General features: G+C 43.1%; 1 protein-coding gene across 1 annotated transcript in view; it reads left to right on the top strand.

The window, feature by feature from the left end:
* The window catches only part of CDCP1 (CUB domain containing protein 1), a 58,009-nt gene that overhangs the window by 19,111 nt on the left and 15,842 nt on the right, over positions 1-23,056 (top strand). Inside the window, exons 2-4 of the mRNA XM_077809283.1 lie at positions 1,226-1,435; positions 5,786-6,142; positions 7,690-8,058. Coding sequence (XP_077665409.1) covers positions 1,226-1,435; positions 5,786-6,142; positions 7,690-8,058 — 936 coding nt within the window. The remainder of the gene's footprint in view (positions 1-1,225; positions 1,436-5,785; positions 6,143-7,689; positions 8,059-23,056) is intronic.

Genomic DNA, 23,056 nt, shown 5'->3' with positions numbered 1-23,056 from the left:
TCAAGGGCCTCCTTCCCGTGGGTCCATATGATGAAGATGTCATCAATGTAGCGCTGTTTCAGGGTTTCCAGAGACTATAAAGGGAAAAGTGAAAGCTAGGACAATTGTCCTGGAAGAAGAGGCTTTTTTTTTATTTCTAAACAAGAGTTGATCATGAAAATTACATTAAGCAAGGAAGAAGTCTTTAGATACACACCAACAATCAAGCCCTGTTAACTCCCTGTTTCCAGCTACCATACTAATAAATATCAGAGAAATTAAGAACTGTCATGGTGAAAGTATATTCTTTTGTGCATCAAGTATGTAGAATAGCACAAAGCCAAATGAAAAAGGTTAATCCCTATTTTACTAAGAATAGTTTATCAAATTTCCACTATGAGAACTGCTTTGTGTGGGAGAATAGGAAGCGGAGAAGAGAAACTCTCTTGTGGCTCACCACTGCACTCCCCTGACTTCTCATGTGGTGGTCTCAGTGTGTTTGTAGAACCAGTGTCCTAAAGAGAAGATAGCAGGCATGAGCAGTTCCCATTGACTTCAGTGAGACTAGGATTGGACCTAAGTGAGGAATTACGATGTTAGTCTTCACTTCTTTGCTAAACTGAGTAAGAATATTTTAATTGCATTGTTACAAGGGAAGAACAGTGCAGGATTTTTTGTCAGTAGCCATTTATAATACTGGTTCTTCAGCAGTTTTAGAAATGAAGAGGAATAAATGGATGAATAAGGTGTCACTACCGGGATGAATTGAAGCGATGGCAGTAATAACACTGTATTAAGTCAGCCTTCTGTTGCTCCTGGAGCGTGCAAATTTGCTCCCTCTAAAACTTCCCATCAAACATGTTGCACTGATATTGATGAAATCTGGATGCAGAGCTACTGGAATGGGAAGGTTTCCCTCCATTCCCTGGCGTTGGCCAATGCAGAAGACTGGATACTGGGCTAGGTGGACCATTGGTCTGACCCACTATGATTATTCTTATGTGACATTCAACATCTTTCTTTTCTCATTTAGCAAAACCAAAAAATTTTGGCAGATGCAACAGGCAGATTTTTTGCAGCTGTTTCAACTAGGTATAAAGAGTGTTTTGTAGGCTCAAAATTTCAAATTTTAAGAACATGATGAAAACGTTACTCTTTAAAAATGTAGCATCCTTAGCTGTGTGGGGAAATTATCTGATATTCACATACTGAGTTACTTTAAATCATATTTATTTTTTCTTTTCAGGTTCTTTTGCAATATCTCTTCGTGCTGTGGACAACATCACTGTGACGATTAAACAAGGGTCTTCTGTTCCACCAATAAATTACTGTAAAATCTGTACCAGTCAAACGTGCACATATGAACTCAGGATAACTGCTGGGGTAAAAGAAAATTTTGCTTTCCTGTGTGAGACACCAGAGAAATATTTAGTCATGGAAATCCAGAAGAACATTGGTAAGATGTGTATTTAAAATTTCTCCTTTTAGAATTTCTGAATCTCCCTGACATTCTCATTTAGTGTCTCGTTCATAATAATACATAGGAATGTCTTATTCATTATGCCACCTACTACAGGCTGAGCTAGGGAGAAATCATTCAGGGTGGAAAGTTGATATATAGCTACTTATGTGTGGGAACTGCAGAAGCTGTTCACTGAACTTTGCATGTTTGTAGCTCACAATGTGAAATATGGACTTGCCAGCTTTGAAACCAAGTTGTTTCAGAAATTGTTCTGAATAAATGAAAATATTATATACAATTCCTTATTGTTCTTATTAATTTATAGGCCCACTGCAACTGAATCTCCTAGCACAGACCTCAGAACACCTCCTTTGACTTTAACAGGCTTCTGCATGAGAGCAGGGGCTTGTGCTAGCAGATCTGGTTGCTGTAGGTGTGGCCTTTGTAAGTATGGTGTAGACCACAGGTGAGCAAACTATGTGGCCTGCGAGACTCTCCTGCACGGCCCTTGAGCTCCTGGCCGGGGAGGTTAGCCCCCAGCCCCACCCCTGCTGTCCTCCCTCCCCAGCAGTCACACTGCAGTGCGGCTGGCTCCGTCTGGGCAGCAGGGCTCCGAACTCCTGTCGCTCTGAGCGGCATAGTAAGGGGGCGGGGGGTTGGGTAGGGGGTCCCAGGGATCAATCAGGGGACAGGGAGTGGTTGGATGGGGCGGGGTGGTCAGGGGTCGGGGAACAGGTGGAGGTTGGATAGGGCGTGGGAGTCCTAGGGGGCCTGTCAGGGGTGGGGGTGTGGATAGGGGGTAGGGGGGCAGTCCGGGGACAGGGAGCAGGGGGGGGTTGGATAGGGGTGGGGTCCCGGGGGGCCTGTCAGGGGGCAGGGGTGTGGATAAGGGTCAGGAGGACAGGGAGCAGGGGGAGTTGGATAGGTGTGGGAGACCCAGGTTGCCTGTCGGGGGCGAGGGTGTGGATAGGGGTCGGGGGACAGGGAGCAGGGCGAGGGGTTTGGTTGGGGGTGGGGTACTGGGGAGGCGGTTAGGGGCAGGGGACGCTGGGAGGGGGCGGTCAGGGGACAAGGAGTGGGGGGGGTTAGATGGGTTGGGTGTTCTGAGGGGGGGCAGTCGGGGGGCAGGAAGTGGGTGGGGGCGGATAGGGGGCAGAGGCCAAGCTGTTTGTGGGGCACAGTCTTCCCTATCTGGCCCTCCATACAGTTTCGCACCCTGATGTGGCCCTCAGGCCAGAAAGTTTGCCCACCCCTGGTGTAGACTGAGTTACTGGGATGAATCATCCTGTGTTGATTGTAATGAATAAACAATCATCCATGCATGTTGGCTCATAATACAGTGATTATATATCGTTTCCATATTGCGCATACACAGTTTACATATGGTCATTAAAGTTAACAACATGTACAGTAGTATTACTGCATAATATAACAAATTGATAGCTACCTAGGACTGAAAGGTTATTGCCACGCTGCACATCTGAGCCTCTCACTGTGATGATCTGATAGTGGAGATACTCATCCTCATACTCCAAAATACAGGCCCCTATCCAACATTGGGAAATCATAACTAATCCTTCGCTGTTAGCAGTATAGGACCTCTGATGCACATTTAAACAAGTTTGATTCAGCTCAACAGAGCAATACACACACACACACACACACACGACAAAGTCAAAGCACTCAAAAGCTAGGAAATGGCAGAATGAAGGTTGCCCATTAACTTTAATTTGTCCCCATTGTGAATGTGCATTGTGATACAATCTTTTATTACAGAATCGTACTATTTTTTTCTACAGGACCCCTGCCTCATTCAGTGCACAGAATGGATGGTGCACACTTAATGAGCAGCTATTCAATACTTTGTTTTATGCTCACTGTGCAATGTGTGGTCCTCGACCTTATTTACTGCACACTATTAAACCTAATTCTGAGGACAGAATTATTCATTTCTCCTGGGCTTTTCTATGGTACTCACCACTATCATATCTGAGAGCTTTACATACGTTAATGAATGTATCGCGTCACAATACCACTGTGAGGTGAGGGTGCGATATTATCCCCATTTTACAGGTGGGTAGCTGAGGCACAGCAGATAAGGTAAAAGGTATTCTCTAATTTTGGGTGCCCAATTTGAGACTCCAAGGACCTGATTTTTGAGAGTACCTAGCACTATATAGCACTTTATAGCTCCCACTGATTTACAGTTGAAGTTTTGAATGTTTAGCACTTGTACAAATCAGACCCCACCATCTCAAGTTGGGCATCCAGAACATGAGCAACACACAATTAGTGATTCATAAGTATGAAAAATTAAATTTAAGTGGCTTGCTTAGCATCATATAGGAACTCTGTGGGAGAGTCAGGGAAAGAATCCAGTTCTGCAGGGCATCATTCAACTGTCTTAACCACTGCACCCCTCCCGCCTTCCTGTAATCTCCTGCCTCACTTACTGCCAACTGCTTCAGCAAATGAGGTAAGGTTCCTACGGGCAACTCTGCCCGTCCAGTCCTCCCCCACTTCCCCCCTGCCCCGCGCACTCCACGTTCTTGTCAGATCTGTCTTTCTCCCAGTTCCTAGTCCCAGTCTCCCCAGCGCTTTGCTTGGCTTCATTGTTCTCCCCACTTTTCTCTCACTAGCTCCCAGTCCCAGCCTGCCCTCCTGCACCAGCTCAGTCTCTTTGCCCAGCCAGTCAAACCCCAATCACCTTTTCTCTTCTCCGCCACTCCCTCCAGTCCGAATCTCACCAGACTCCTTTTCCCAATGTACTCCTTTCACTACCCTCTGCATTCAAATGAGAGACAGTGAATGTTTCCAGCCAACGGGTCATTGAGAGCACAATGCCCAGCCCCACCCTGGTCTGGAGCATTTAGAATCACAGAATAGAATCATAGAATATCAGGGTTGGAAGGGACCTCAGGAGGTCATCTAGTCCAACCCCCTACTCAAAGCAGGACCAATCCCCAACTAAATCATCCCAGCCAGGGCTTTGTCAAGCCTGACCTTAAAAATATCTAAGGATTTACTTCAGAGGAAGTCCTTCTGTGGCCTGGTGGTCCTGGGCTGGCACAAGCTCATTTGTTCTGTGAGGAGGGTGTGGGCACAGTCCGCCAGCACTAGGAGTTGTGATGGGTTGGAGCATGCTCATGGAGGACAGAATCTTTGGCGACTGTAGCTTTTAAGATCTAGCAAGTCTTTATTGAGCATGCCCAAACTGCAGTTATTCAAAGCCTTATAATTTGGTCAAATTTGGGTAGATTTTCAAGGGAGAGCAGAAGGCACATCTCTGACACAAAGGCCACCCCCTTGCCAAACTTCAAGTTGCTGGTCTAAAGCATGGACATTTCAAAAAAAGTTAGCTAGATTTTTTAACATGGGGAAAAACAACATACTTTGCCCTTTGGTCTTAGAAACGGCTGAACCATTTTGGCTGAAATTTTCCAGAAAAATTCAGCCTGAGACAGACATCTGGCATGGAAAATTTCAGCCTATATGGTTAAAGATTGGTAAAGTTTTGTAAATGGAAAATAGGGTATTAGTTTAAGGTTGTCTTATATAATAATGATGTTACTAGCCTTGCTTATAATTATCCAGTTAATGACCAAATAAACGAGGAGCAGGATTGATGTGGAAGCTGTAAGTTGGCATTTCCTGACTACCATGCAGCTGAAATATTGTAACCAACCACTGCAGGATGTCTCTGAGTGCTCTCGTACACCAGTCCCTTCTGGATGCCTGGTAGCGCACTCTGTGCGGCACGGTTTCAGAGGCAAGTCTTACAGGTGCTTCAAACACTTCAAGCAGTGTTGCCAACTCCTATGATTGTGTCAAGAGTCTTGCTATATTTAATTTTTTTCTTAAATGCCCCAGTTCCTGGAGTCACAAATCTCAGCTTTCATTTAAAAAAATTATTTTTTGCCCTCATGGATGTGGAAGAAAGATTGAAAACATGAACTATAAAGGGTCAAAAGGCAAATCAAAAGAACCCAAAATGTATTTGTTTTTCAAAATCTGTCTTCATAATAATGAGATTCATTATCTTTTGGGGGCCTGACTTATGGTTTTTGAACACCCAAGGTTGTCAGTACTGTTCTAGCTTTCTCAAGAGGGATGCAGGGAAGTGTACAGTGCATGTAATTTCTTGTCTTAAAACTATTTGCTTTGATTTGCTAGCTGTTAAAACAGTGAAGGAATGTTGCACGCTGTAATTTAAGTGGTGGTGTGGATTTAGGTATAATTTAATAGAAAAACATGAACACAGTGTGTGTGTGTGTGTGGGGGGGAAATAGCAAGTTCCTCAACTGTTCATGGTTTGTGCACCTGCTTTGTGTGTGTCTGTTTTAGATTGTACGTCAGGCCCGTGCCCCTTTGGAGATGTTCATCTTCAGCCATCAGGACTGCCTCGCCTTAACAGGACCTTCTTCTGGGATGTGAAAGCCAATAAGAAGGTTGGACTTGAACTGAAATTCTCTACACCATGGTTAAGGCAGATTGGGCCCACAGACACTTGTCCAGATTTAATCACATACAGTATCAGCAGCTGTATTGACACTACTACAGTCAGCATTGGAACCTTCTGCAGAAATGGCTCGGTGTCTCGGGTCAAGGTGCAGGGGGGAGTTGTCATGGCTTTAAAGCTCCCATGGAATTCAGAGCTCACCACCTCTGGCTTTAACATAGCAAACAGATCTTCCATAAAAAGTAGGTACAGTATACTATTTACTTATTTATTTGCAGTTATAATTAGCTCCTGTAGCTTGCAAAAGGGTTTTTAACCTTTGTATAGGTCTAATCATTAGTGCTTTCCTATTTTCTCTACATCCTCACACCTTAGTCCCATCTTATTAAAATACACTGAAATATTTCCAGTACACAGTCATGCTCCTTGCTTCAGTGATCCTTGCTATCAACTTTTAGTTTTGTAATTATTCTGCTTACTTCCCTCTCCCTTCTTGTAGTTATCCTATTTTTTAAAAAGGTTTTTAGATTGTCCTCTTACTTTCATGATTTTTAGTTCGATCAGTTCACCTAATTATGAAAAATGACATGTTTCTATTTGTGAATCAAACCGTACTATCCAAACTCTTCTTAAATTGAGACGTTATAGGATTTTAAAAACTAACCAAAAGTATTTGCAAAAGAGTAAAAACATAATAACAACAAAGTGATGAGAATGGATGAAGACTGCTATTGAGTCTATTTTAACTGCTTCTTTCTTCATAACGTGCTGAACTCTTCAGGCTTACATTGCAGTTTAAGAAACTGGAAGGAGGATGCCTGGAAGGCACATCAGCCTGCCTGCTCATGTTTGCATATGTGTAATAGTCTGTTTCAGCCCATTCCATAATGCGAAACTTGTACGGTTGTATTTTTCATCTGCAGAAGCCATGGCAAAGGATGGAGCCCTCTGTGAATCACGCAAACAAATACTTTTTGGTTGTGAGAAGTTCCCACCTTTTACCTGAATGCCTTAGTCAGCATTAGTTGTGGGTGGAAACTGCTTCAGACCCACAACATAGGTGCATCTACACAGGCAAAAATCAGATATGTAATTCATCACCTGTGCAGTACCACTAGTTTTAGCTGTTGAGTAGACAGGGTGTTGTCCTCCTTGCTGCTGCTGGTCAGCAATGAGTCCTGAATATATTAGTAGTTCTCCTGCATTTTGCTTTCTGCGCTGATGCCTGGTTAGTCAGGGAGTTAGTTTTTAATTCACATGTCAGGCATTTTACAAGGCCGTCTATGGTTGAGATTTAGCTACCGCCTTACATATTTGAGACTTTTGTCTTGTCTGCTCTTTCTAGAGCTCTTTAAATCCTTGGACTCAAACCACTACACTTAAGTTCTCCAGTGATTTGAATGTCCTCTCACTTGTGATATTGTACATGAAATTCGGAGAGGCAGTGTAAGAAAACACAATTATACAAGTCTCACACTTTCTCATGTGGAGCCAAGACTGAAAGTTGGATCCTTCACTCATGTGGTAGACGGGCCTGTGTTTTTGGAGCTGAACTCTAAGCCAACAACAAGAGCAGATTCTTTACCTTCTCTGTGGATCAACCATTAGAGGACGACATCACCACCTCAAATATATATGCACTCTGTTTTCTTCTATAATTTAGCCTATTGCTGAGATGTATATTAAAGTTTTTTTTATTTGAAGCTACGGTTTGTCCATTGCTATTGTACTGTACTGTAAATGTGAATATGTATCTTCTTTAATAGCAGCCTATTTTTTCCTGTAATAGGGTTGTGTGTTATTGAATCTACTTTTAAAGGAGAGACGTCAGCAACGCTAATGTCTGCCAACTACCCACTGGGATTCCCAGAAGATGAGCTCATGACATGGCAGTTTGTTGTTCCTTCTGACCTTAGAGCCAGTGTCATCTTCCGCAACTATAGCCTTTCCAACTGTGAAAGGAAAGAGGAAAGGGTGGAATATTACTTACCTGGATTATTCAGTAGCCCTGAGGTGTTTAAACTGAGTGACAAACAACCTGCCAATATTGCTGGCAATTTCAACTTGTCCCTGCAGGGCTGCGACTATGATGATCAGAACCCCGGGATCCTCAGTCTTCTTTTTCAGATTGTAGTTCAACATCCTCAAAATGAAGAGAGTAAGTAGCCACTTGTCCATTATTTCCCTTTTTATGCTGATTATTTCATTTTCTCAATTCTTTTGTCATTGTACACTGGGCAAAAAGATCACATGAAAGTAGGCTTCCTGCTTTTGTTTATAAACGTTGGGGTTGAGCTGCACACACATTGATTTTGGTAGAGAATACCATTTGACTGGCTGCTGTTGGAATCTTTGAACTTTGGACGCAACATGAGTTTAAGCAAATAAGTTGCTAAGCAACATTGAGAGATCTGTGGTACTGTGTTGGATGCCAGGGGGGTTTTGTTACAGCAAGGTGAACAATATTCCCTAATCTGCTAGGAGGGGTAAAAGGTACTACAAATTTATACTGCATTTTTTAAAACAAAAGCAAATTAAGACACCACCCCCCTTCTACTTCAACACATGTTCTGTGTTACATGTACATTGAGTAACTGAAATCTTTCTTTTAAATTGTCTGTAATGTCATATCTTGCATTCTGTACACAGTAACTATGCAGGAGGTAGCTTGTCAGTAATCAGTACATCCCCTCTCCTGGGACCTGATTCAGTTCTCACTGAAGTCAGTGGAAAGACGCTCATTTGGTTAACTGAACTGGTTAGTCCTGCAATGTGTTTCAGTATAGAAATCAAGGTCTTATTTAGACATAGTGGTGCAATTTTATTTTCCCTTATTTGAATCAAACGCTTTCATAACTTGCTGCAGGGCTGGAAAGCCAAACACAGCAGCACTGTGCTAGTACATGAGAGCTGGAGACTGGAACTCACTACAGCATAAACAAACCGACCAGTGTAACTGATCAAGCTCGATAAAATGAAAACCAATGGCAAGACCGCTGAAAAGTAAATTGGATATAAAATTATTTCATTTTTAATCCTAGATGTGGTATTAGTAATATAAATAAGGACTTTTTTACTATTCTGTGCAAGTTCTTGTACTGTGCCCATTATCATGATAATTACTCAGTAGGGTAATAAGCAAGATTACTTTTATCTAGATATTGTCCCTCTACTAGTAGGACTATTTGAATGTGTAGGGCATTCTCCTATATCATGCCATTTGTCACTCAGACTAGGTTAGCCAGGTCATTTTGTATCTTCTACTCTCCAGCTGTGATTGGAATAACACATCTAAAACAGAATAAGTTGTTTGACCAACTGTTGCTAAAATCTATGGGGTTGTGGGCCATACTACTGGATATTAAACAGACTATTTTTAATAGTTTTAGTGGTCACTTTAAAGTCAATATAAAGAACTCCATTTAAAACACTGATAGAAATTTCTTATCACAGAGGAGCACATGGCCTTTTTCACAGTGAATGATTTTAGAGGGAAACATGTCCTTGTCAGCAAGAGACTTTAACATCTTTGCAGAAATCTTTGTTCATTTTGGGAAGAAGTGGAATCAGTTTCTGAAACTCAAACACTTGAAGAGTTCCACTGTGATTTTCAAAAGTATTCTGTGTTGGCTTAATTCTGCTTTCACTGGAGTCCTTGAATTCAGTGGAAGCATTGTTAGGCCAATATGAAGTACTTTTAAAAATCCCATATCCTGTTTTTATTGCACTGTATGCCTACTAATCTAAACTAACCTCACTAGAAAAAAAGTCCACTTAGTTATAGAGAATAGGTTCAGATAACATTAAAGGTGTAAGTTAAAAAAAACAAACAGTAAGATGTGCAGTCCATACAACCTATAGGATGAACATCCAACGTCTTGGAGACTACTATAATATTCAGACAATATAATGAACTGTGTTAAAGACAATTCCTGGTTTTTGTTTTTTTTTAATTTGTCTGATGCTTAGTATTCTTTGAATGGAATTTAAATTTTCTTTTCTTGTTTTATTGTGACTATATTTGTTTCTGAAAGTACCAGAGACATTAAAGGTCAGAGACTCTTGGATTAGGTGTCTTGACTGTTTTCTAGAGTACATTGACAGGGATTCTTTGGGTCTATCTATTTATGAATGAACAAATGAATGCAAGATCTGTAGCTAACAAGGCTTATCAACATCCATGATTTCAGAATAGAGGAGGTGCCCTGACTGGATGATGATGGGTGGGGACGGGTGTATGTGTTTGGATTTGTTTTATTCTATTTGTCTCTAGATTAGTGGTTCCCAAACTTGTTCCGCCGCTTGTGCAGGGAAAGCCCCTGGCGGGCCAGGCCAGTTTGTTTACCTGCTGCGTCCCGCCGCTTCCAGCAGCTCCCATTGGCCTGGAGCAGTGAACCGCGGCCACTGGGAGCCGCGATCGGCCAAACCTGTGGATGCGGCAGGTAAACAAACTGGCCCGGCCCGTCAGGGGCTTTCCCTGCACAAGCAGCGGAACAAGTTTGGGAACCACTGGCCTAGATGTTGCTGGCTCAATATTAGGCAAGGAAGAGTTTGAGAGATGGTATAACCATTCTGTTATCATCTGACTTTGTACAAAGGACCTTTTCCTTTTCCTTGGATACAAGTGTGGAGTGTGCCCTATTGTGAATCCCAAATTAGGGCTATCACAGAAAACGTGATGGGGATATGGGGTGCCCCGTTCTACCTCTGAGTTCCTCTCGGTATAGATGAACTTTTTGTCTATCATGTTAGTGTTAGAGTCAGCACACCTTGTCTTTGCTGATGTCAACATTGATGATTACAGTTCTGTTCATTCCCTCTGGGGCACCTGGCATTGGCCGCTGTCAGAAGACAGGATACTGGGCTAGATGGACCTTTTGATCTGACCCAGTATGGCTGTTCTTATGTACTTATGTAGATGACTGTTAGATTAGTTTAGGATCTCATGGTTTTCATGATAAGAATAGTACTGACCTGTTGGTTTGTGTCTCAATGTACAGAGGTGGGCAAATTCTGGTTCTCCAAGTCCTAACTCAAAGGCAAATTGGAGGGAACTGTTGTCATGGCATTATTGCCTACTTCAGACAGAGGCCAGGTACATCATGGTGGTGTACCTACTGCATTGGCCTATTTAATTTCAGAATTCTGTGGGGTAGAACACAGACAGTGGGCCATTCTGTTTCTTGTAGAGTTCTTTTGTCACCCAGACTGCTCTGTGTACCAGGGGCTGCTGTAGGAGACAGTGAAGTGGATTGGCTGTAGTGCTGTCAGCATGTTGATGACACTTCCTTGTTTCAGAGTAACAGCCGTGTTAGTCTGTATTCGCAAAAAGAAATGGAGTACTTGTGGCACCTTAGAGACTAACCAATTTATTTGAGCATGAGCTTTCGTGAGCTACAGCTCACTTCATCAGATGCATACTGTGGAAACTGCAGCAGACTTTATATATACACACAGAGAATATGAAACAATACCTCCTCCCACCCCACTGTCCTGCTGGTAATAGCTTATCTAAAGTAATCGTCAGGTTAGGCCATTTCCAGCACAAATCCAGGTTTTCTCACCCTCCACCCCCCCACACAAATTCACTCTCCTGCTGGTGATAGCCCATCCAAAGTGACAACTCTTTACACAATGTGCATGATAATGAAGTTAGGCCATTTCCTGCACAAATCCAGGTTCTCTCACTCCCTCACCCCCCTCCAAAAACCCACCCCCATACACACACAGACTCACTCTCCTGCTGGTAATAGCTCGTCCAAACTGACCACTCTCCAAGTTTAAATCCAAGTTAAACCAGAACATTGGGGGGAGGGGGGGGTAGGAAAAAACAAGAGGAAATAGGCTACCTTGCATAATGACTTAGCCACTCCCAGTCTCTATTTAAGCCTAAATTAATAGTATCCAATTTGCAAATGAATTCCAATTCAGCAGTTTCTCGCTGGAGTCTGGATTTGAAGTTTTTTTGTTTTAAGATAGCGACCTTCATGTCTGTGATTGCGTGACCAGAGAGATTGAAGTGTTCTCCGACTGGTTTATGAATGTTATAATTCTTGACATCTGATTTGTGTCCATTTATTCTTTTACGTAGAGACTGTCCAGTTTGACCAATGTACATGGCAGAGGGGCATTGCTGGCACATGATGGCATAAATCACATTGGTGGATGTGCAGGTGAACGAGCCTCTGATAGTGTGGCTGATGTTATTAGGCCCTGTGATGGTGTCCCCTGAATAGATATGTGGGCACAATTGGCAACGGGCTTTGTTGCAAGGATAAGTTCCTGGGTTAGTGGTTCTGTTGTGTGGTATGTGGTTGTTGGTGAGTATTTGCTTCAGGTTGCGGGGCTGTCTGTAGGCAAGGACTGGCCTGTCTCCCAAGATTTGAGAGAGTGTTGGGTCATCCTTTAGGATAGGTTGTAGATCCTTAATAATGCGTTGGAGGGGTTTTAGTTGGGGGCTGAAGGTGACGGCTAGTGGCGTTCTGTTATTTTCTTTGTTAGGCCTGTCCTGTAGTAGGTAACTTCTGGGAACTCTTCTGGCTCTATCAATCTGTTTCTTTACTTCCGCAGGTGGGTACTGTAGTTGTAAGAAAGCTTGACAGAGATCTTGTAGGTGTTTGTCTCTGTCTGAGGGGTTGGAGCAAATGCGGTTGTATCGCAGAGCTTGGCTGTAGACGATGGATCGTGTGGTGTGGTCAGGGTGAAAGCTGGAGGCATGCAGGTAGGAATAGCGGTCAGTAGGTTTCCGGTATAGGGTGGTGTTTATGTGACCATTGTTTATTAGCACTGTAGTGTCCAGGAAGTGGATCTCTTGTGTGGACTGGACCAGGCTGAGGTTGATGGTGGGATGGAAATTGTTGAAATCATGGTGGAATTCCTCAAGGGCTTCTTTTCCATGGGTCCAGATGATGAAGATGTCATCAATATAGCGCAAGTAGAGTAGGGGCTTTAGGGGACGAGAGCTGAGGAAGCGTTGTTCTAAATCAGCCATAAAAATGTTGGCATACTGTGGGGCCATGCGGGTACCCATAGCAGTGCCGCTGATCTGAAGGTATACATTGTCCCCAAATGTGAAATAGTTATGGGTAAGGACAAAGTCACAAAGTTCAGCCACCAGGTTAGCCGTGACATTATCGGGGATAGTGTTCCTGACGGCTTGTAGTCCATCTTTGTGTGGAATGTTGGTGCAGAGGGCTTCTACGTCCATAGTGGCCAGGATGGTGTTATCAGGAAGATCACCGATGGATTGAAGTTTCCTCAGGAAGTCAGTGGTGTCTCGAAGGTAGCTGGGAGTGCTGGTAGCGTAGGGCCTGAGGAGGGAGTCTACATAGCCAGACAATCCTGCTGTCAGGGTGCCAATGCCTGAAATGATGGGGCGCCCAGGAGTTCCAGGTTTATGGATCTTGGGTAGTAGATAGAATATCCCAGGTCGGGGTTCCAGGGGTGTGTCTGTGCGGATTTGATCTTGTGCTTTTTCAGGAAGTTTCTTGAGCATATGCTGTAGTTGCTTTTGGTAACTCTCAGTGGGATCATAGGGTAATGGCTTGTAGAAACTCGTGTTGGAGAGCTGCCGAGCAGCCTCTTGTTCATATTCCGACCTATTCATGATGACAACAGCACCTCCTTTGTCAGCCTTTTTGATTATGATGTCAGAGTTGTTTCTGAGGCTGTGGATGGCATTGCGTTCCGCATGGCTGAGGTTATGGGGCAAGTGATGCTGCTTTTCCACAATTTCAGCCCGTGCACGTCGGCGGAAGCACTCTATGTAGAAGTCCAGTCTGCTGTTTCGACCTTCAGGAGGAGTCCACCTAGAATCCTTCTTTCTGTAGTGTTGGTAGGGAGACCTCTGTGGATTAGTATGTTGTTCAGAGGTATTTTGGAAATATTCCTTGAGTCGGAGACGTCGAAAATAGGATTCTAGGTCACCACAGAACTGTATCATGTTCATGGGGGTGGAGGGGCAGAAGGAGAGGCCCCGAGATAGAACAGCTGCTTCTGCTGGGCTGAGAGTATAGTTGGATAGGTTAACAATATTGCTAGGTGGGTTGAGGGAACCATTGCTGTGGCCCCTTGTAGCATGTAGTAGTTTAGAAAGTTTAGTGTCCTTTTTCTTTTGTAGAGAAGCAAAGTGTGCGTTGTAAATGGCTTGTCTAGTTTTAGTAAAATCCAGCCACGAGGAAGTTTGTGTGGAAGGTTGGTTTTTTATGAGAGTATCCATTTTTGAGAGCTCATTCTTAATCTTTCCCTGTTTGCTGTAGAGGATGTTGATCAGGTGATTCCGCAGTTTCTTTGAGAGTGTGTGGCACAAGTTGTCAGCATAGTCTGTGTGGTATGTAGATTGTAATGGATTTTTTACCTTCAGTCCTTTTGGTACGATGTCCATCTGTTTGCATTTGGAAAGGAAGATGATGTCTGTCTGTATCTGTGCAAGTTTTTTCATGCAGTTGATAGATTTCCACTCCATACGGCTAAATTCAGTGCCTTGCATAATGACAGGTTTCAGAGTAACAGCCGTGTTAGTCTGGATTCGCAAAAAGAAATGGAGTACTTGTGGCACCTTAGAGACTAACCAATTTATTTGAGCATGAGCTTTCGTGAGCTACAGCTCACTTCATCAGATGCATACTGTGGAAACTGCAGCAGACTTTATATATACACAGAGAATATGAAAAAATACCTCCTCCCACCCCACTGTCCTGCTGGTAATAGCTTATCTAAAGTAATCGTCAGGTTAGGCCATTTCCAGCAAGGACTGAAGATAAAAAATCCATTACAATCTACATACCACACAGACTATGCTGACAGCTTGTGCCACACGCTCTCAAAGAAACTGCGGAATCACCTGATCAACATCCTCTACAGCAAACAGGGAAAGATTAAGAATGAGCTCTCAAAAATGGATACTCTCATAAAAAACCAACCTTCCACACAAACTTCCTCGTGGCTGGATTTTACTAAAACTAGACAAGCCATTTACAACGCACACTTTGCTTCTCTACAAAAGAAAAAGGACACTAAACTTTCTAAACTACTACATGCTACAAGGGGCCACAGCAATGGTTCCCTCAACCCACCTAGCAATATTGTTAACCTATCCAACTATACTCTCAGCCCAGCAGAAGCAGCTGTTCTATCTCGGGGCCTCTCCTTCTGCCCCTCCACCCCCATGAACATGATACAGTTCTGTGGTGACCTAGAATCCTATTTTCGACGTCTCCGACTCAAGGAATATTTCCAAAATACCTCTGAACAACATACTAATCCACAGAGGTCTCCCTACCAACACTACAGAAAGAAGGATTCTAGGTGGACTCCTCCTGAAGGTCGAAACAGCAGACTGGACTTCTACATAGAGTGCTTCCGCCGACGTGCACGGGCTGAAATTGTGGAAAAGCAGCATCACTTGCCCCATAACCTCAGCCATGCGGAACGCAATGCCATCCACAGCCTCAGAAACAACTCTGACATCATAATCAAAAAGGCTGACAAAGGAGGTGCTGTTGTCATCATGAATAGGTCGGAATATGAACAAGAGGCTGCTCGGCAGCTCTCCAACACGAGTTTCTACAAGCCATTACCCTATGATCCCACTGAGAGTTACCAAAAGCAACTACAGCATATGCTCAAGAAACTTCCTGAAAAAGCACAAGATCAAATCCGCACAGACACACCCCTGGAACCCCGACCTGGGATATTCTATCTACTACCCAAGATCCATAAACCTGGAACTCCTGGGCGCCCCATCATTTCAGGCATTGGCACCCTGACAGCAGGATTGTCTGGCTATGTAGACTCCCTCCTCAGGCCCTACGCTACCAGCACTCCCAGCTACCTTCGAGACACCACTGACTTCCTGAGGAAACTTCAATCCATCGGTGATCTTCCTGATAACACCATCCTGGCCACTATGGACGTAGAAGCCCTCTGCACCAACATTCCACACAAAGATGGACTACAAGCCGTCAGGAACACTATCCCCGATAATGTCACGGCTAACCTGGTGGCTGAACTTTGTGACTTTGTCCTTACCCATAACTATTTCACATTTGGGGACAATGTATACCTTCAGATCAGCGGCACTGCTATGGGTACCCGCATGGCCCCACAGTATGCCAACATTTTTATGGCTGATTTAGAACAACGCTTCCTCAGCTCTCGTCCCCTAAAGCCCCTACTCTACTTGCGCTATATTGATGACATCTTCATCATCTGGACCCATGGAAAAGAAGCCCTTGAGGAATTCCACCATGATTTCAACAATTTCCATCCCACCATCAACCTCAGCCTGGTCCAGTCCACACAAGAGATCCACTTCCTGGACACTACAGTGCTAATAAACAATGGTCACATAAACACCACCCTATACCGGAAACCTACTGACCGCTATTCCTACCTGCATGCCTCCAGCTTTCACCCTGACCACACCACACGATCCATCGTCTACAGCCAAGCTCTGCGATACAACCGCATTTGCTCCAACCCCTCAGACAGAGACAAACACCTACAAGATCTCTGTCAAGCTTTCTTACAACTACAGTACCCACCTGCGGAAGTAAAGAAACAGATTGATAGAGCCAGAAGAGTTCCCAGAAGTTACCTACTACAGGACAGGCCTAACAAAGAAAATAACAGAACGCCACTAGCCGTCACCTTCAGCCCCCAACTAAAACCCCTCCAACGCATTATTAAGGATCTACAACCTATCCTAAAGGATGACCCAACACTCTCTCAAATCTTGGGAGACAGGCCAGTCCTTGCCTACAGACAGCCCCGCAACCTGAAGCAAATACTCACCAACAACCACATACCACACAACAGAACCACTAACCCAGGAACTTATCCTTGCAACAAAGCCCGTTGCCAATTGTGCCCACATATCTATTCAGGGGACACCATCACAGGGCCTAATAACATCAGCCACACTATCAGAGGCTCGTTCACCTGCACATCCACCAATGTGATTTATGCCATCATGTGCCAGCAATGCCCCTCTGCCATGTACATTGGTCAAACTGGACAGTCTCTACGTAAAAGAATAAATGGACACAAATCAGATGTCAAGAATTATAACATTCATAAACCAGTCGGAGAACACTTCAATCTCTCTGGTCACGCAATCACAGACATGAAGGTCGCTATCTTAAAACAAAAAAACTTCAAATCCAGACTCCAGCGAGAAACTGCTGAATTGGAATTCATTTGCAAATTGGATACTATTAATTTAGGCTTAAATAGAGACTGGGAGTGGCTAAGTCATTATGCAAGGTAGCCTATTTCCTCTTGTTTTTTCCTACCCCCCCCCCCCCAATGTTCTGGTTTAACTTGGATTTAAACTTGGAGAGTGGTCAGTTTGGACGAGCTATTACCAGCAGGAGAGTGAGTCTGTGTGTGTATGGGGGTGGGTTTTTGGAGGGGGGTGAGGGAGTGAGAGAACCTGGATTTGTGCAGGAAATGGCCTAACTTCATTATCATGCACATTGTGTAAAGAGTTGTCACTTTGGATGGGCTATCACCAGCAGGAGAGTGAATTTGTGTGGGGGGGTGGAGGGTGAGAAAACCTGGATTTGTGCTGGAAATGGCCTAACCTGACGATTACTTTAGATAAGCTATTACCAGCAGGACAGTGGGGTGGGAGGAGGTATTGTTTCATATTCTCTGTGTGTATATATAAAGTCTGCTGCAGTTTCCACAGCATGCATCTGATGAAGTGAGCTGTAGCTCACGAAAGCTCATGCTCAAATAAATTGGTTAGTCTCTAAGGTGCCACAAGTACTCCACTTCCTTGTTTGTTTTTCTAAACTTGATCCAGGTTGTAGAGGGCCTCTGAGTACATACCACCTTGCCAACATAGGAGCGTGAATGAGAGCAAGGTGACATGAAGCTCAATCCAGGTGTTATATTAACTGGTCAGAGGAAACCAGTGGGAGATCTAGACATATAGATACCTATATATGTAGGAAGAAGAAAAGGAGTACTTCTGGCACCTTAGAGACTAACCAATTTATTTGAGCGTAAGCTTTCGTGAGCTACATCTCACTTCATCGGATGAAACCTATATATGTAGGAATGTCTGTGGGGGTTTTTTTGTTTTGTTTTTTGTTTTTTTTAACTGAGCTGACAAGTTACTCTTAACCTACACTAACTTCAAAATCACAGGTTAATGTAAGCTGATACTTCTGGGTAAAGTGCAGCCCTGTGGAACCGCTTGATAGAGGAAATGACTTGAAATACTGTTGCATGTATTAAAAGTAATAACCCTGTTACTGGAGACTAGATGGTGCAAGTAATAATGAGCTGAAAAGTTATTTATCTCCAGGTGGTCTGGATTCAGCTCCTGTTGGCAGAGATTGAAAAATTTACATATGACAGCTGTCAGGCTAAAATGAGTTGGTGAGTTAAGAACAATTGCTAGTGGATAGAAGTCCACTTTGCAAAACCATCACTGCAGCTGCTGCTAATTTAGCAGGCCATCTCTGCAGGGAGCAAAGATGTAATGGATTCACCCTAGAGGTGATCCATCTAGGTAGTGGTTGTGACACATCAGCAGTGCCCATTTGTGGTTCATGGAATATGCTTTAACCTTTAATCTGGCTCCATTCGTGAGCAGCAAATTCCTCAAATCCTCAGAGGAAGTTCAGGTTTGACAAAGCATGTTTGCTTATATTCAGTGTACAATGTGTCTTGAAACCCTAACTGAGTAAAAAGCATTATTCAGTTAATCCATCTTTGTATCTTTTCTATTTTGGACAGTAACGTGGAACTTTAATGCATTATGTCCTGCAGACCAGATATTAACCTAAAAAACCTTGCAGGCTGTTATATTTTATAAAATGCAAATAATAAATCTCCTAGTTTTAAATGAGAACTGTGGTTTCTCTGGGGATTTTAAAGGATTTCATGAGTAGTTTTATATAATTTTTTCCTTCAAAGGCTCCAAATACCTCTTATGCATCTATTGAAACTGTGTTGATTTTTTTCCCTCTGTAATGAGAAACTAATTAGAAGCACATTTAACTTCCAGATTAAAAAGAAAATTGATACCTGCATGATCTAAAGGCATCCCAAACACTTGGACAAGTTTTACTGTTGTTCGCAGTGCTTACAGTTGGGTGCCAGGGAAACATATACAGCTGTTCTCACTTAAAACAAATATCCTATCTGTGCTACCACATATAGCTGAGACAAATCATGGAGGAAGCATGACCTGGTCATTAGGGCACTGGACTGGGAGTTGAGAACTGGATTCTCTTCCTGTTGAGCTGTTGACTTACTGTGTGACCGTGGGCGTATCTCTATCTTTGTGCCTTAAGTTCCCACATATAAAATGGGGATAATGCTGCTCACCCACCTTTTGTAATGACCCCATTTTTATGCACAATGGCTAAAATTTTCAGATTTTGCCTACATAATGTTGAGCACCAAAGTAAGCTGCCTGATTGTTAAGTACTAAATGCTCACAGCCACCTCACGTGGGTCTTGTGGTTGTGTAATGCCTCTGAAAATGCAGGCCTGTCAGTCCATACTTGATATAGGTGCTCAGCTAGTATATGCACATCCTCAATACCTGCGTCACAGCCACTTATCCTTCTGGTTGAGGACAACCTTTGGAGTCTCAGTGGTACCACTCAATTGGCCAGAGGAATCACTTAACCGAAGTGCTTCTATCCCTTGAGAGGAGTTTAATTGATTGCTTTACTACTGAACCAGTCTAGTAGCTCATACCTTAAGGGAGCAGAACCTTACAAGCTTTCTGTGACTGAATAATAGCTTTTCAAAAACTAGACTGAACTGAACAAAGTAGTTTCTGTCTGTCAGGGCAAATGCAGCAAAAAGCCACATTTAACAGAATCCTCTTTCCCCTTTGATTTCCATTTAGAAAACATTGTGTGGGACCTCACAAACCAAGGCTCTTATCTTGCAATTAATGGAAGAGGCCCAAAAATAGATGCAGTGGGACTAAGTCCAAGTCCTCTTCAGTTAAATATGCACACCTCCCTAGCTCTATCATTTACCATATATCATGATGCTTCCTGAGCAGTGGGAAAAAGTCTTTCTTTACTCCCGCTGGAGGCACACACAGACACATCCCTAGAGCATTCAGTTGATTGGCTTTCTGAAAAAGAACAATGTTCTCTGGGTTTAAAAACAAGCACAAGTCTCTTACAAACAGCCTATAGTCCCTGGCCTGGTCTACATGGGAGGAAGGGGGGCGGGAATCGATCTAAGTTATGCAACTTCAGCTACAAGAACAGGAGTACTTGTGGCACCTTAGAGACTAACAAATTTATTTGAGCATAAGCTTTTGTGGGCTAAAACTCACTTCATCAGATGCATGCAGTGGAAAATATAGTAGGAATATTTTATATACACAGAGAACATAAAACAATGGGTGTTACCATACACACTATAATGAGAGTGATCAGTTAAGGTGAGCTATTACCGGCAGGACAGGGGGGGAAAAAAAACCTTCTGTACTGATAATCAAGATGGGCCATTTCTAGAAGTTGACGAGAACGCGTGAGGAATAGTAGCGGGGAAAAATTGGGCTTTAGCCCAAGAAAGCTTATGCTCAAATAAATTTGTTAGTCTCTAAGGTGCCACAAGCACTCCTGGTTTTTTTTTTTGCGGATGCAGACTAACACGGCTGCTACTCTGAAACTTCATGAAGTGATCGACTTACCGTGGTGTCTTCACCGCAGTGAGTCGATGGCTGCTGCTCCCCCGTCGACTCCACCTGCGCCTCTAATGGCGGTGGAGTACAGGAATTGATGGGAGAGTGCTCGGGGGTTGATTTATCGTTTCTAGACTAGATGCGATAAATCGACCCCCACTGAATCGATCGCTGCTCGCTGATCCAGCTGGTAGTGTAGCCATACCCCCGTGTGTGCCATAGACCTACAAAGACTTAAATGGCCTGGTATCCTACCTACCTGAGAGACTGCTTAACTCCCAATGCCCCAGTAACACGACTACAGCCAGTAAGGCTGTTTGAGCAGGATTGCACTCTTTATAAAAGAGGGCGGGGGCTATTGGCAGGGCATTCTTTGTGAGAGCCCAGGGACTCTGGAGCTTGCTCTCCATCCCCCAAAATAGCCCATATTTGATGACCAGGCATTCTGAAGAAATCTTGTGTATGAAAGGATAGAGAAGGATAAAGGTCTGTTGTGGGGGGGGACAGACCATTTTTCTGGATTTTTTTCATGTTTGCCATCCGCTGGCTGAGGCAGATTGTTACCAACTTTTGATTATTGAAGGCTGCTAGTTGGTGTTGTCGGTATATTTGTATTTATTGCAGCTGTCTGTAAATTTTCCAGTAGAACAGTTTTCTGTCAGAAAATGATTCTACAGAATCGAAATGTTCTGCGTGAACATGTCAATTCCATCTACACTTTTGATGGAAACCAGGCAGGCTGTCCAGCTTACAGACTCCCCAGCTAGCCAGCTGCCCACTTAGAGGACTCCCCATGTTCTCTGCCTGGAGTTTGTTTTTTTAAAAAAACTCCATTTTGGTTCTCTTGAAATAGAATTTTCTAAAATTTCTGTTCCATAGAAAAATTGACATTTCCAACTTGTTTCTGATTCAGAACGAAAATACGTCAGAAATACCAATTTTTTCATGGAATGGAAATTCCAGTGCTCACAGAGCTCTAATATTGTGCTCAGTGGTTATTGTAAATTAAATTACAAATTAGTTGCTCATGGCTTTGGACATGTGTGTATTTTAAATGTCAGATCTAAAGAAATAAGTATTGGGAAGCCCTCTTTTAAACTATATGATCTCAATAAACTTTAACAGTTTTGCAAATATACCATATTTGGCAGTTTCCCCTCCTCTTTGGATTTTGTTGGCTGAGCTTAATACTGAAGAGACTCCAGGCAACCAGACAACTTTGTTCACAGCTGAGCTGAAGAAACTTAAATTGTCTGATATGCTTGTAAATGGGGGGGTGAAGATAACCTTGCAATCGATGTAAATCTGAGAAATGAGAACTCTTCCATTTCAAATCACTAAGTGTGTGACCAGTAGAGCTGGTCAGAAAATGTAGAAAAGCTTTAGCAAACTGTTTTTGCAAAAGTTGCATTTCACTTTTTCAAAATTTCAAAACTACTGTCAGTTCTAATAGCCATTAGTTCTCGGTTGTGGCTCAACATGAGCAGTACTTTTTGACCTATCTCTCTGTCCTTTCCTGAGTGCCCTTTCAGGAGACAGGCCTCGTGCCTGCACTCCTCTCAGGGTGAAATCCCATGATTCGCCTGACAGGCCCAGCTGATTTTGGTTCCTGCAAAAAAATTCTCTTCAGGAGCCGTGATCAGTATGAAAATGCACTGACTCCAATTAGCTTCTTGAAAACAAAGTACCATTTATCCATAGGAACATAGCATCCAGAGAAAAAGGCTAAAACAACAAAAGGCCTACATGCATGACTCTCTTACCTAAAACTTAGCAATTCAATTTAGGCAGGACCCACTTATTCTAAATTCACCACCCACCATTCCTCCACTTTTGGGGATCAGGGTTCCATCTGCATTCCTGCAGATTCTGCCTCTCTGGTTTCTCTCAGCTTTTGTACTGAGGCTTTCTTTTAAACTCTCCCAAACCATTTCATTTGCTCCATTTGGATTCCAGTCTCCCCTCGCCTAGTTACCAGCCACCATGTTGATCAGAGGGGGGTAAAACTTCAAAGGAATTGACACCTGTATTGTTTAAGTACAGGTGATTGGCTATCTGGACCCATTGACTTTGATTCCTGCAATAATGCAAAACCACCTGCCTGACTTAATCCCTAGATATCCTTTAACAAGCTGCATCTTAAGCATCACACAGAGGGTCACATAGTAGTCAGAAAAAAATGTACCACTATCTCCCAAGCTCTTCATTCTCAATTTTTGTTTTTTAGGGCTTAAAATAAAAACACACAAACCCAAAATGTTAACATCACAGAAAAGTACTTCAGTTCTTTGTGAAAGTAACATCAGAACAGTATTGCTGTAGTTTATGGTATGTAATACAGAGAAATGAAATTAATTAGCTACATAGTACCAGTATTCCATACTTACTCAGCAAGTTTCATCCACAGATCTCAAACCACTTTACATGGGTAAGAAAGCGTTATCTCCATTTTACAGGTGGGCAAACTGAGACACAAAAAGGTGAC

The sequence above is a fragment of the Eretmochelys imbricata genome, chromosome 2 (genome assembly GCF_965152235.1).
Source record: "Eretmochelys imbricata isolate rEreImb1 chromosome 2, rEreImb1.hap1, whole genome shotgun sequence".
NCBI lineage: Eukaryota > Metazoa > Chordata > Testudines > Cheloniidae > Eretmochelys > Eretmochelys imbricata.
This window is presented reverse-complemented; position numbering and strand designations above follow the sequence as displayed.